This window comes from Notamacropus eugenii, chromosome 4, assembly GCF_028372415.1.
Source record: "Notamacropus eugenii isolate mMacEug1 chromosome 4, mMacEug1.pri_v2, whole genome shotgun sequence".
NCBI classification, from domain to species: Eukaryota; Metazoa; Chordata; class Mammalia; order Diprotodontia; family Macropodidae; genus Notamacropus; species Notamacropus eugenii.
The window spans coordinates 60,093,773-60,108,301 of record NC_092875.1 but is presented as its reverse complement, the minus strand read 5'-3'; the positions used below and the strand labels follow the sequence as shown (position 1 = coordinate 60,108,301).

General features: G+C 39.7%; 1 protein-coding gene across 4 annotated transcripts in view; it reads right to left on the bottom strand.

Annotated features, from left to right (window-relative positions):
- Positions 1 to 14,529, bottom strand: part of SIN3B (SIN3 transcription regulator family member B) — a 56,773-nt gene that overhangs the window by 26,540 nt on the left and 15,704 nt on the right. For 3 of the 4 annotated variants that reach the window (XR_011965498.1, XM_072601270.1, XM_072601269.1), the window contains exons 4-7: positions 10,744 to 10,944; positions 8,729 to 8,872; positions 4,043 to 4,165; positions 808 to 897 (exon numbers count right to left, since the gene is read on the bottom strand). Coding sequence is in view for 3 of the 4 variants with exons in the window: in XM_072601270.1 (XP_072457371.1) it covers positions 808 to 897; positions 4,043 to 4,165; positions 8,729 to 8,872; positions 10,744 to 10,944 (558 nt within the window). In the remaining variant the exon portion in view is untranslated. Of the gene's footprint in view, positions 1 to 807; positions 898 to 3,288; positions 3,412 to 4,042; positions 4,166 to 8,728; positions 8,873 to 10,743; positions 10,945 to 14,529 lie in introns of those variants that run through there. The other variant, XM_072601271.1, reaches the window with a different exon arrangement.

Genomic DNA, 14,529 nt, shown 5'->3' with positions numbered 1-14,529 from the left:
AACCTGAACTAGCTATTACTGGATCCTAACAACCCAAGCTAATGCTATGTATCTGAAGTACCATGGTACTAACAGACCCAGTGACACCCAAAATTTCAGCTCTGTGTCTCTTATGGATCCCGTCTGATGCAGGGAGCAGGAGGGTAATGTGACCAAGAGCTAACCTAAGTGAATAGCACACTAGAAGGTCCAGCAGGAAGGTGTGATTGGTTGTGAAAACCAGAAAGTATGACTAAGAGCTAGGAACCTGAATCACTTACCATAAACTTCAATAATTTTAAGGTGCTGCCATTTGTCAGTATGGGTAGGCCAGAAAAAAAATTACCCTCTGCTGGTTTGTGAGTCTCTACAAGCTAAGTTAAGCTGTTCGTTAGACAAAAGAAGCAATGGCCAGCACTCATGGTCTTCCCAGCCTGAAATGACTGTGGTGTAAAGCATCAATAAAACATTAAAAAAAAAAAAATACCACCCTCTAGAACTAAAGTCTTCCCACCTTGGAGAACCTGCCAGAAGTTTCAGAGCAGGGTTCCAGTGAATTGCTGCAAACCATTAATCACTAAAAAGAACAGGAACTGACCAATCTGGGTCTCTCATGGAAACTAAGCTTAAAGTCAACATAGCAGCAAAATAGTATTCCCAAGGATTTTTCCAAAGTGTTTGCCAGAAACCCTGCTTTTTCATCTCCCCAGTTCCAAATCAATGCTCCAAATCAACAGAACAATAAACTGTTGGAAAGGGAAAGGAAAGGAATGCAGAACCGTGAACCAGAACCCACAGTTCCCCAACAGAAGGGATCAAATTACTGACCTTGTCAAAGAAAGAGAATTCTTGCAAAGTTCCATATTTTCCCACAGCTGCGACAGACAGATCTTTGGTCCCTCGCAATTTCATTTTCTTCTGTTATGAAAAGTTCAGCACTGTTAAAGCAGTCTGCATGCACCAAGCACTCAATAAAAGTTCTCTGAAGGCATGAACACCAACTCTGTGGAGCTGGGGCACCTCTACTGAGCATTCCCACTCCACCCCCAATCACTGCTCCCTTCTCAGGTTCTTTCCTTGAGGCACCCTGCCCAGACACCTCCCCGTTATCTGCCCTCCTCCATGAAGGCCAGCGTCTAAGCTGTTTGTAGGCCAGCGCTTAACACAGGATCTGGCCCAGAGCAGGCATTAAAGATGTGGGGTGAATTGAATTATGTTCTAAACAAAAATGAGGAAGAGATGAGACATAAAATCAGACTTGTGATCTTTTTGGTCCAGTAATTTCCCTGGAAGAGGTTCTGTGGGCCAGGTTATACTTAAAAGGCCTTCCCTTTCTAGGTCCCAAATTCATGTCTTTCCTATCCTGCTGAAGGAGATCTAGTACCCCAAGATCTGGTCCTGGATCATTAGGATCATTCTTGAACATTTTGCCCATGCTCTCTATGTTTTGTTATACCAAATGTTAATAATGGCAGTCAATAACCAACACTGAGCATCTCCTCTCCAAATAGTCAGGTCCTATCTTTATAAATATATATATAGTCTGTTCTACTAAGGACCAAGTAGTAGAAAAGGACTTTTGAAGCCTACTAATTCAACCCCCCATACTTTGCACTGAACAAGAGGGGCCTAGAGAGACTGAGTGATGTACTTAAGGTCACACAGACAGTAAGTGCCGCAGTCAGAATTTGAAACCAGGCCCTCTAGCTCCACTATCACTGTTACCATTTTAGATTCTTTTCTAGAAAGAACCATTGTCAGCTTCTCTGGTTCTTGAAGTTTGGTGACCAGAATATAGTTGTGTCTGAGTAGAACAATGTCTAATGCCATTCTTAATGAAAACCAGTCATCAATTTCAGCCTCAGCTACACACTGTGCTAACATCTTTACCAACAGTCCACAATGACTCTCAGTCACAACAGCTTAGAAATCTCTATCATGTAAACACAACTAGTGCCTCACTTAAAATGTACTGTATGGAAGGACCTGAATTTTTAAACTCACTAAATACTTCTTAAAACATAGAATGAAAACTTCAAAAAAATTTTTATGAAATTAGGGAATTGCTGAACAGATTATGGTATGTGAATGTAACGAAGAATGTAATGTGCCATAAAGAATGACACAATGGGCAGATTCAAAGCAAAATGAGAAGTCTTTATGAACTGATGAACACAACTAGAAGAACAATCTATGAAATTGGAGAAAAGACAACTGTGAAAGACTTAAAAACTCTGATCAATGCAATGCCCATCCAGGCTCAGAGGCCTTATTCAAATGAGACCTTAGACTGCAGTGAGAAGAATATCCAGGAATAAGAAGACGATGGTCCCATTCTCCCTGATCAGAACACAGCTACAATATTCTGGTCCAGTCTGGGCCCCAAAACTTAGGGTGGCTACTGATGAGCTGGAGTGAATTGGGTTCAAGATCATACTATATGAGGAAAAGAGGAAGCAACTAGAAATATTTAGCTTCTCTCTTCTGAAGACCTAGAGGGAATGAAGAACCCCTGGCAGCTGTCTTCAAGTACTAGAAAGGCTATAGCTTAGAAGAAGAATTAGACATGTTTTTGTTCTGTTTGACCTGGAGGGCAGAACCAGGAAGAGATGATGGAAGTTTCAGAGAGGCACATTTAGGCTGGAGAAAAGCAAAGCCTTACAACAAGAGCTGTCTAAAAGAGTAAGCTGGGGGTTACCTCTCTCCCTGGAGGTCATAGTCAAGAGTGTGTTGATCTAGAGTACCTCTGAGAGCCCTTCCAACTCTGAGGTTCCATGACACTTAGCACTGACAAAGCAATCTCTGCAGTTACTGAGATCTATGGACAGCTTGTCCCAATACTTTGGGTGCCTCAGGTTTACTTGATAGTTTCTGCTTTTTTCAACACTGACAACTGACTCATCTAATAAGACTCTAATAAAGAAATTTCTCCCCAGTGAAATCCCTGACTCTGACAAACAGTTCAACATCAGAAAGATAGGTAGTTTTATCAAGGGAAATGATATTAGAAAAGATGTGTTACCATCTGACCAGGAACCTTCTCCATCTGACTTGCAGCTGAAACCCCCTCCCTATATGTGCTGTCTCCCCCTACTAGAGTGGGAGTTCCTTGACAGCAAGGACGGGTTTGCATTTGTTTGTATCCCCAGCACTCAGCACAGTGGTTGGCACAGAGGCACTACTTCATAAATGATTCATCCGCCCATGAGCCATCTAAAGGCCTGCGGGGCTCCTCCTTAAGTAAATCAGGAGCTCTAACACAGGGATTGTAGGGGATCACTTTGGCCTGCTCAGAGGCTATTCTGTTACCTTCAGGACCCTCAGTTGGGTTGTAGAGATTGCAGTAAAATGATCTCCTGATACGTGAGTTCTCAAAATGGTTCCCAGCTTTTTTATGATGAGGAACTACTATGATCTTCACCTGAAGATTTCCTAGTAGGGAGAAAAAAGTCCTGCAAGGACTGATGGGTAATTTTTCAAAGTACTCTTAAGACCATTATTTTATCTGATCTTCACAATTACGGTAAGAATAACAGAGGAGCTATTACCATCACATGAGAAATGAAGATGTTGAGGTAGAGGCTGTTGTTGAGGCTGAATTAAGGACACACAAGTAATCAATGGCAGATCTGGACCTAGTAGAAAATGTCAGCACTGGAAGGGATTTTACAACAGAAACTGTCAGGGCTGGGAAGGATTTAGAACACAGAACTCATCAGCAACTGAAAAGATCCCCCTTAGAATACAGGATGTCAGGGCCAGCAGAGCCTTAGGACCCAAAGTGTCAAAGCTGAAAGACAAAGTTAAGGGATGTGCCCACTCTCACCAAGCAAGTTCATTTATGAATTTCTATATTCTTTCCCTATACCATACTTCTTCCACTTAGCATCTCATTTCCAAGAAGGAAGAACTTAAATCTCAAAACTTACAGGTTAACAATATCACCCAAATAAGTACTTTCTAAAAAAAAAAATGAGGAATAGATGGTGACAGCACGGACTTGGTTTCCTTACCCTAATCCCTAGGCTGGGTCTAATCTGCCTTCCTTTTTGAGGATAGTTACCTTGGCTGGGCCAGTGACAGGACGAAGAAGCAGAGGCCTAGACCGTTTTTTGCTATGTTCCAGACTCTTTTCATGATCACTTTTCTGAACACTATTCATTTCACACGGTCCATTTCCTGTAAACTAAAGGAAACAAATATGATTTTTGATTAGTTGTAAAGGACTCTAACTGGACCATGTTGGTGCTCATATGACACTAGGCAAATCCATTCTTTCAACAACCATTTATTAAGCACTTGGTACATGCAGAACACTGTGCTAGGTACTGAAAGAAATGCAAAAATGAAGGACAGAGCCTGATCTTCTATAGTTTACAATCAATCCAGAGTATCACACTTTTTGAGTATGTTCCAAAACAGAGAAATCAAATAACCATAGTAGAGAATAAATCAGCAGGAACCTAAGAGAATGCTACGTAAGGTCCAATAAAGACTAACATGTGCCTGAGCAGACTCACAGAATTGAATTTTTTTCAACATATTCCTAAATAGTGGCACAAAAATTTTTTTTAAGGCAAATCAGATAACTTTGTAGGTGGTCCCTTTACACACTAAAAACATCTGATTTAGCAGTCCTACTTCCCAGGTTCTAAAGTGAGATTTAGAATAATATCTGGGGATTTTTCAGTGTACATACTTTATTTTCCCAAGTCTACTCATAATGAATGGTAAATAAAGGCAGTTAGATAGAACAGTTAGATAGTACTGGACTTAGGAGTCAGGAGGATCTGAAATTTAAGTCCTGATTCAGGCACTGAACTAGCAGTGTGACCGTAAGGGCCTTATTAACCCTTTTGAGCCTCAATTTACCCATCTATAAAATGAGGAGATTGGACTTGATGGCCCCTAAGGTCCTTTCCAGCTCTAAAACTATGATTTTAAAAACAAACACTCTAATAGAATTTATAAAAGGATCTATTTACAATGCCACATCCATCATGGTTGCTCTTCACCACTATTCATTTAGGTAGTAAAAAGGAAGGAACAGAACAGAAGAGGGAGAGGGGAACAACAAGAAAAGGTAAATCCTGGGAGTTGTTTTTCTGACATATTGGGAGGTTTTCAGATTTGGTGAAGGCTAAACCAATGGTCTTTCAGTCATTTTAATGAGTAAAAAAAAAAAATCATCAATTGCATTTTCTCCTTATTCATTTTCAAATCGTTCAGAGACTATGCCTGAAAGCTGTATTATAACTATTATTCTTCAAATGTAATTCTTTATGAATCTGAGATTTCAGCACTGTAGGTATTCCCTCCACCAAGAGTCACTATAAGGTACTGAGACCGAACAAACTTCTCATGGGGCAGCTAAGCAGCTGGTCAGGAGAGAGAAGCCTGTGCAGGTGGTCCAGGTGGTCCCACGATGCCACTGCCACTGGAGCTGTTCTTAAAAAGGGCTCAATTTCACGAAGCCTACTGGAAGCTTAACTTCAATAACAAAGCCTTCAAGAACCAGGGTCATCTCTGCAGCAGAGAAAAGTGCCAAAGGGAGACTGTCACATAAATATTATGATTAGCTAATAATAATAGGATAGGGTATAAAGACTAGAACTATGATTTTACTGGTATATAGGAGCTCTCTGGTAAAGAAACTTCCTTCCCTCAATACAGTGTGACATCCTTTAATTTTAAAGAAGTCCACAGAACAGTGAAAGAAAGGGCAGGTCACAAAGCCATGATGTGTCAAGAGGGAAACTGAATTCAGGTCTTCCTGACAGCAAGCTCAGCCCTCTATTCCCTATAGGACAATGCCAATAATAATACCACCACCTTATATCAATATAGCATTTTGCTTCCACTACATTATTTGAGCTAAATTACAAGCCCTGCAAAGTTGACAGAGCTTTATTTTACAAATAAAGAAACTAAGGTTCAGAAAGACTTGCCCTACATCCTCAGTAAAGGGAAGACTTGGGGCAGGAGCTCTGGACATCTCTGTCCATTAGACCTTTAGCACAGTCCCTCTCAAACAACAATTTAGACTTACTCAATTAACTTTAGTTTGGTAATAATAAACACATTATTTGTAAAGTGTCTTAAGCTTTACAAACAAATTTTTGATGTAACAGCTCATGTGATTCTCATGTTTACACCTACATAAACACTACATACACTTCAGGGAGATGACTAATACAAGCATTATTAACTTTGTCACTTAAGGTGACAAAGCCCCAGGATCTGAACCCAAGTCTTTGTGACATAAAGGTTGGCATCTCTTCCACATGTGCCACTGTATCCACACTAACACAGCCCTAAAAATTATTCTGGGGAGTCCAGATCTATGACTTCATCAGTACTTACAGGTTGAGAATGGCTTGAGAGGGATTAAGTGAATTGCCCTGGTAGCAAAACCACGCTGCAAGACCCAGGTCTTCCTGACCCTTAATCCACTATGCCAGGCTGCCTCTCAGCAGTCACAAAAAAGGTTCAGAATTTAGCTTTTTTCCCCTCAGAGTTTTAATAAATGACCAGGAATTAACATAACCCATACACACTGCTCCTTATTAAAGCTAACCTGCTCTGCATCTAACAGAGTAGGATGTTTATAAATGGATTTTAACCAGAGGATGCTGCAGTTTAAAAGAACCCAAGGGTAAAACTGTTGAAATGCAAATAATTAGTCTTCACAGATTTTTGTAATGCAAATAAAACCCCCAGATTTAGTGGGTCTAGCTCAGGGGTTCTCCTTCTCAGTGTCAAGGACCCTTCTGGCAGCCAGTCTGGGGATGCCTTAAGGACCCCTCCTCAGAAGCATATTTTTAAATGCATACAACAGGACACAAAGGAAAATGATTCTACTGAATATGGTTATCAAAATCTTAGACAAAAAAGCTCACAGGCCACCATTAAGAGCTCCTACTAAAGGAATCAAGTAACAGAGGAAGGGAAATCAAGGAGTGGGGGCTGGTGGAGACTCAGATCCTTCACCATTGGTTTTTTTGTCAGTCAATAAGCATTTTTCAAAAATTATATTTTTTTGACCCTACTAGATCTGAAGCTCTATGAAGGCTGGGATTATATCTTATATAAACTTTATATACTCCCATGCTCTAGCACAGTGTTATACAAAGAAAGTATATTTGCTGAATTTAATGTAAACATGGATACATGTAGGACTATAGGATATTTAAAGGAGACCCTTTGAAGTCACCTGTTAACCCCCATTTAACAGATGAGGAAACTGAAGTCTAGAGTGGGAACATGAGTTTCCCATGTCTCACAGGCCAGTCACAACTCAAACACAGATTCTCCTGACTCCAAGTCAAGTGTTCCTTCTCATATGCCACCCCAAGAGAACAGAAGTGGGCAATGTCCTCAGCTCACCTAGCCCCTAGCCTCCTAATTCCTAGTGAGATGGTGTTCCAAGGCAAAAAAGGACAGTAATAAATCTCTACCTTCCACACTCTGGCCTACTGAGCCCCATAAAAGCTACTTTCTCATAAGGCTCATCTTATGAGAACCAGATTTCTCCTGGATAAGGATATCGAGAGGAAAGAGAGTACTCAAGAACCTTCAAATATAGGCAGCCCCTAACTCACAGGCATCTGTTACAAAAAAAGGAGCCCACAAGAATTCCCATCTCTTACTGCAGGTAACAGGTTTTAGCCCATTTCCCTTCCCCTACATCACTGCATCCTGTTTCCTGGGGTCCTTCAACTCTTAACCCCAAGATCACTAGCAGGAGGATAGAAGAAGAGGGAGAAGAAAGACAAAAGCCCAATTCATTTCTGTTCATTACCACCCATTCCTCAATCCCACTTTTTCACTGTGCCAAATTCCCTCAGTCCCAGCACTCCCCACCTGCCACTCCCAATCTCAGTCTCATTCCTCACCACAATACCTTTCTCCAACTTCCACATGTTGTCTCCCTTCTCCAAGGCCATGGGAACCAACTCCAGAGGCTTAGGTGCAAATGTTATTTTTTCCCATATTACAGATCAAGAAACTGAGACCCAGAGAGATTATTAAATATTAATTTGTCCAAAGTCCTAAATCCAGTAAATGTCTGGTCTGCTGAATAGCAATCTATCCACATATTTGATGAATATATGCTGGGGTCTTAGCAAGGATAGATGCTTGCCAGATATTCCAAGTTGGAACTCTGAACATGTTTTAAACACGTTTAAATGGTGGCAATTTGCTCATAAGCACTATCAGTAAAATCCATCAGCCATATTATGGGTTAAATAGGTTTTGAGGTCTAATTTGGGAATCCAATCAACATATATAACACTGCTTCCATGGGAAAATATATTTTGAGTTCTGACCAACTAACTTATAAATGGATTTTGGCAAGACAACCTCTATATAGTTGGGGACTGCTCATATAATGAATTAATTTTAGTGTTCTGCAGAACAAAATAAGAGGGAGCTTTAGCTGCATTGGGAGCCTAATATACAAAGAACTCATAAGTAGAATCTCTACAGAAACCCCAAGGGAAAGACAGACAAAACCCCTGTTCTCCAAAAGCTTAAAGGATGAGCTAGATAAATGTTGCAAGATAGCAAAGAGACCATGCACATATACCAGGACCTCTGGCTGTCAATGACAAGTCGTCATACTTCACATGTTTAGTAAAGTTTCCCAATGAGACATGATCAAAATGAATCCACACAGGGCAGCACTGAACATTACACCAGTCAGTGAGCTACCTGTGAGGCTGGTCCAACTCGTCTCAGTACATACCAAAGATCTTTTAGCTTCTGGAAGGAACTGTCCAAACTCAGAAAGTAGATCCTCCTGTCCTCTGAAGAGATTAGCTACCTCAGTAAATACTTCCTCCTCTGACATGCCCCGGAAAGGGCGTCCTTTAGTGTTCAGTTGCTCCTTCTGTCAATTTACAGGGAAGGAAGTATGAATCATTAGTGATAAGAGTCATCCTGTAACACTCAAGCATCAAATTATGGACAGAAAACTAAAAAGGAGGTCATTGACAGCTTGGCATGCAATATACTGCAATGAAGACATGACTGTGTGCCAGACTGGCAACAAACATTCCCTCCAGGGAAAAGGAGGAGAATTAGAAACCTGTTGCCTAGCAAACCTTCAGCGATCTCCAATAATGACACTCTTTTACTTCCTTTCTCTGGGAAGGGAAGGTTTGTATTGGACAAGGCTTAGATGACCAAAGGATCCACCTGCAGGGTGGTGAGGAGAGCAAAGCAGGAAGCAGCAATTTAGCACCTCTCAGAAGCAAGCACTTCTCAAGCTGATACCAGAGAAATTACAAAAGAATACAATTGGGAAAAGCCACCACTCCAACAAGGAGCAGCACCAAAAAGATCCCCAATAGTAAAGATGAGGACAACACTAAATCAGTCTGTACAGGACTCTGAGATTTGTCTGAAACCCTGGAGCCAGGCGGGATGGCAGCATACTGCCCACTTTTACAATGAGGAAGAGGAGGCTGTGAGAGGTAAAGTTACTTGCCTCTAGTTACAGAGATAGGTCTGAGACAGGACTTAATGAGACAGAATTTAAACCCACCCTGTCAACCCACCATTTCCCACTGCCTCTCCAAAATCAAGTTCCCTTTCAGTGACTTTTTATTAACTGGAAGGGGCTTCATATTAGGCTTAACCCTAACAAGCTTAACCCTCCCAATAAGCGGAGACTTCCCAACCTAATAGTTGATTAGGAAATCCTAATTCACTTTCAATTTCCATTACTTTTTTTCTCCTAAAAAATGTAATGAGAAGAGCTATCTGGCCTTCCTCATCACCCTACCCCCAAAGAAAGATTACTCAGTATATTTCAAAGGTATGCAAATAAATTTGGGATTGTCTATCATTTGGACACAATTATTGTCTTCCACAATTAGTTGGTGACATTCCCAAGACCCAGCCCAAATGCAGCTCTATTCCTCAGTTCCACTGTAGATGTTTTCTCATAGTGCCAAATTTCAAGCCGGTAACTGGCACACCAAAAAAAAAAAAAACAAAAAACCCTCAAGATTTATCAGTCTTAGTTGAAATGCCAAATACTGTTGTATATTTTCAGTAGGTTTTATTGTTAAAATCTTATAGTTATTGATTCAGGTATGTCACTTATCCATTAAGAAACAGCAAAACTCTCAGATTTCCCATAATTTTATCTTGAAATCTTAGGTCTTATTCTAGTAAGGACTTTTCCACCCTCTTTGTTTCACCTTCTTTGATAAATGGTATGTATAGAACATCTGAACAAGAAGCAAGGCATGGCCCCACACAAGTAAGGTACCTTAAAAGAAAGCCAAAACCACCTTAAAGATGGTTCTTCAGGAAATGAAGATAAAGGAAGGCAGGGACTGGGAGAAGTCTTAGTTATCTGAAATATAACTAAAGTTGGGACAGGAATATATCTGGTGAGAAACAAGGAACTGGAGGTCACATCTCCACATCCCCAGATGGTGCTGGTAAAAGAAGCACATGCACTATATGAGAACAGTTCAGACCCAACAGGGGAAGTTTCCAGGACACAAAACCATGCTTGTTGAGACATCTAGAAAATTCTTGAAAATTCACTCATTTTGGGGACCTGAGATCTTATCAATCACCTATGAGACAACAAGATGCTAAGGATTTCTGAGAGGGAGGTGACAGAAGATCTAAACCTCACATCAAGGGGCTTTCTTGAGTTATCAAATCTCTTTCATCTTACCTACACATAATGCTAGATAATACCACAAACACATTCCCTAATCCAACTCCCAGCATTTTTACCTGGTAAGTATGCAATATTTCTAAGAATGATCTGTAGATTTCTGGGTGGTCAAGAAAACGGGTTTTGATCTTATTCACATAGCTTATAGCATTGTTGAACTCCACAGAATCAGATTCCAAGGGCCCCTGAGGTTTGTCTTCCTTGTACGACAGCTGCTGCTTATAGTCGTCTGCACAGTCATTGTGATGGTGGGAATTCTCCTGAAAATTCAATCAGAAGACATCATCAGTGCATCAGGCCTAGGACACAGGGAACTGATTCTAAAGAGACCTCAGAGTCAAAGTGATTAAGACACATACACATCTATACACACATATACACACATACAAACATATACATATAGAAAAACATCTACACATCTAAATACATGTATGTATTCCATATATGTATTACAGATATTTTATACAGTTTTTGGCCTGGATCTATGAAATTATCCACGCAGGGAGTTCCATAGAAGAAAACTCCCTCTACCTGCACAAATCAGCATCTACACTGCAACTTAGAATCTTTGCAAGTTCTCAAAGAGGTTAAGTACCTATGTCAAGGTCACACAAGCATTATGTCTCAGAGGTGGAACTTGAACCCAAGTCTCTGGGACTGATTATCTGCTTCTCTGATTCACTTACTAGAAGAGTTAAAATTCATCATGCTCTACAAGAGGTAAAAAGGAATAAAGAAAAATAACCCAGACAATAGTGGTCCAGAGGGAGTGATGAGTCTGTCCAGCGCCACACAGCTATTTAATAGGAACTTCCACTACTGGAAGTCAATTTTCCCTGACACTTAGCCCAGAGAAAAGAGTATAATAGGGAAGAAGGAGATAGGGAAAATTAGTTCAAGAATAAAAATATTAAACAATCCATAAACAAGGTTAACTTATTGAGGTTAAATAAGAGTTGCCTAGAAATGGTTGCCATACTTTTTTTAAAGTAAAAATTAAACCTCCATATCTATCAAATCTATCAATTTAAAGATGGTTGTATTTGTAATACCAAAGAAACTGTTAAGACTACACTGTATTCCCTTTATTTACTACCTGTGTGATCAGAGCAAATCAAGTAATTTCTCTGAGGCTTCTTTCTCATTTATAAAATGGGGATGATGACATTTGCACAATTCTATTTCATGAGACTATTATGAATAAAGTGCCTAAGGTATGATAAATATATAAACTACTTTATAATTGAAACTATACATTAAAAAAATTTAACTCCTAAACAAGCTTTGTAAAAATATTTTCTTTTAAAGCTTCAGAGAGCTGTGATTTTATTGAACATGAGCTCTACAGATAAAGACCAATTCCTTCGTGCCCTAGTAGATGTTCCTCATGAGCTACTGTGGATAAAAAAAAATAATTTTGAGGCCAAAATCCTGGCAATCATCATAGGACCACATATTAGAGCTTAAAGGCCATCTAGTACAACTTTACTTTACAAATGAAGGAATTGAGGCACGCAGATTTAATGGTTTGTCCAAACCCACAGAGCTAACAGATAAGAGAGGCTGTATGACCAAAGTCAGCCAATCCATATAAGAGCTATTATCAAGGTCATGCTTAAAGTTTTTCCAGCAAATGGTCACCAGTTTTTGAGCTCCTGGTATCTCCATTAAGAACTCAACACTTGGCACTCAAGACACAGTAGGCAAGGAATATAGCAACCTCCTGTTTGATAAACCCAAGGACCCCAGCTTCTGGGATAAGAACTCACTGTTTGACAAAAATTGCTGGGAAAACTGGATAACAGTGTGGTGGAAATTAGGCATAGACCCATGCCTGACACCGTACACAAGAATAAAATCCAAATGGGTACATGATTTAGGTATAAAGACTGATACCATGAATAAACTAGAGAAGCAAGGAATAGTGTATTTATCAGATTTATGGAGAAGGGAAGAATTTTTTTACTAAAGAAGAGATAGAAAGCATTATGAAATGCAAAATGGATAATTTTGATTACATTAAACTGAGAAGTTTTTGCACAACCAAACCCAATGCAACCAAAATCCGGAGGGATGTAGTAAATTGGGAAAGAATTTTTACAGCTAAGCTCGGGGATAAAGGCCTCATTTCTAGAATATATAGAGAACTGAGTCAAATGTATAATCATACAAGTCATTCCCCAATTGATAAATGGTCAAAGGATATGAACAGGCAATTTTCAGAGGAAGAAATTAAAGCTATCGATAATCATATGAAAAAATGCTCTAAATCACTATTGATTAGAGAGATGCAAATCAAAACAACTCTGAGGTACCACATCACACCTATAAGATTGGCAAACATGACAGAACAAGAAAATGATAAATGCTGGAGAGGATGTGGGAGAGTTGGAACACTAATTCATTGTTGGTGGAGCTGCGAGCACATCCAACCATTCTGGAGAGCAATTTGGAACTATGTCCAAAGGGCTACAAAAATGTGCATACCCTTTGACCCAGCAATATCGCTACTAGGACTATATCCCCAAGAGATCATAAAAATGGGAAAGGGTCCCACATGTACAAAAATATTTATAGCAGCACTCTATGTAGTTGCCAAAAACTGGAAGTCAAGGGGATGTCCATCAATGGGGGAATGGCTGAATAAATTATGGTATATGAATGTAATGGAGTACTATTGTGCCATAAGAAATGATGAACAAGAAGACTTCAGAGAGGCCTGGAAGGACTTATATGACCTGATGCTGAGTGAAAGGAGCAGAACCAGGAGAACTTTGTGCACAGCAACGACCACAGTGTGTGAGAGTTTTTTCTGGTAGACTTGGATTTTTGTAATAACGCAAAAACTTCTTATAAAAAAAAAAAAATCCCAAAGGTGGTTCTCAAGGCAAAATGCCTTCTACACTCAGAGAAAGAAATATGGAAGTCATTCGCAGAATGTAGCAGATCATGTTTGTGTGTGTGTGCGTTTTTGTGTATCATGTTTTGATTTGTTATATGATTTCTTCCATTTATTTTAGTTCAACTACATAGCATGACTATAGTGAAAATGTACTCAATAGGAAAGTATATGTAGAACCTATACAGAATTGTATGCGGTCGTGGGGAGGGAGGGGGGTAGTGGGGGGTAGGTGTGGGGGGTATAAAATCTTAATTTTATGGCAGTGATTGTTAAACATTAAAAAATAATAATAATAAAATAAAATTTAAAAATAAAAAATAAAAAATAAAATAAAAAAAGAACTCAACACTTTCTTCTTGAGACAACGAGGCACTGGAGTTACTGAAAGTATCAATATATTAAAAATAATAAAATAAGTAATTAAAAATATTAAAAACTAGAAAAAAATGATGAGCCATGTTTGCACGGCGGGGAAGGTCTTCGTTTGTCCTTCGTTTTTGAAGAAGACCATGACATTAGAAAAATGATGACATGACTTGCACTTGACTTTGTTTTGAGTGAGGGACGGCTGTGCAAGGTCACCAGCCTCACTTTCCTCTCCTGAGCCATCTGGATCCAGTGACCACATACTCATCAGGCTGATCGGAGAAGGCTCAGGATGCAATGGGAGACCTTGGCCTATTCAGGTACTCACTTAAGAGTGAGCTAATGCCCATTCAGTGAACAGGCCTCTTTAAGAAGCAATCAGGAAATGTCCCCTTCAATGAGCAAAAGAAAAAAAGCAAAGAGTAATAGTTACTACTGATAATCACTCTGAAGCCAGGAAGGTCCATTAACAGCCATGAAGTAGAATTCGGGCAGGGGTCTATTGTTGTGCAATGTATGGGCTTCAGTGCACTGGGTTTAAGGTTTTGGGAAAAACAAGGAAGGAAGGAAGGGAGCA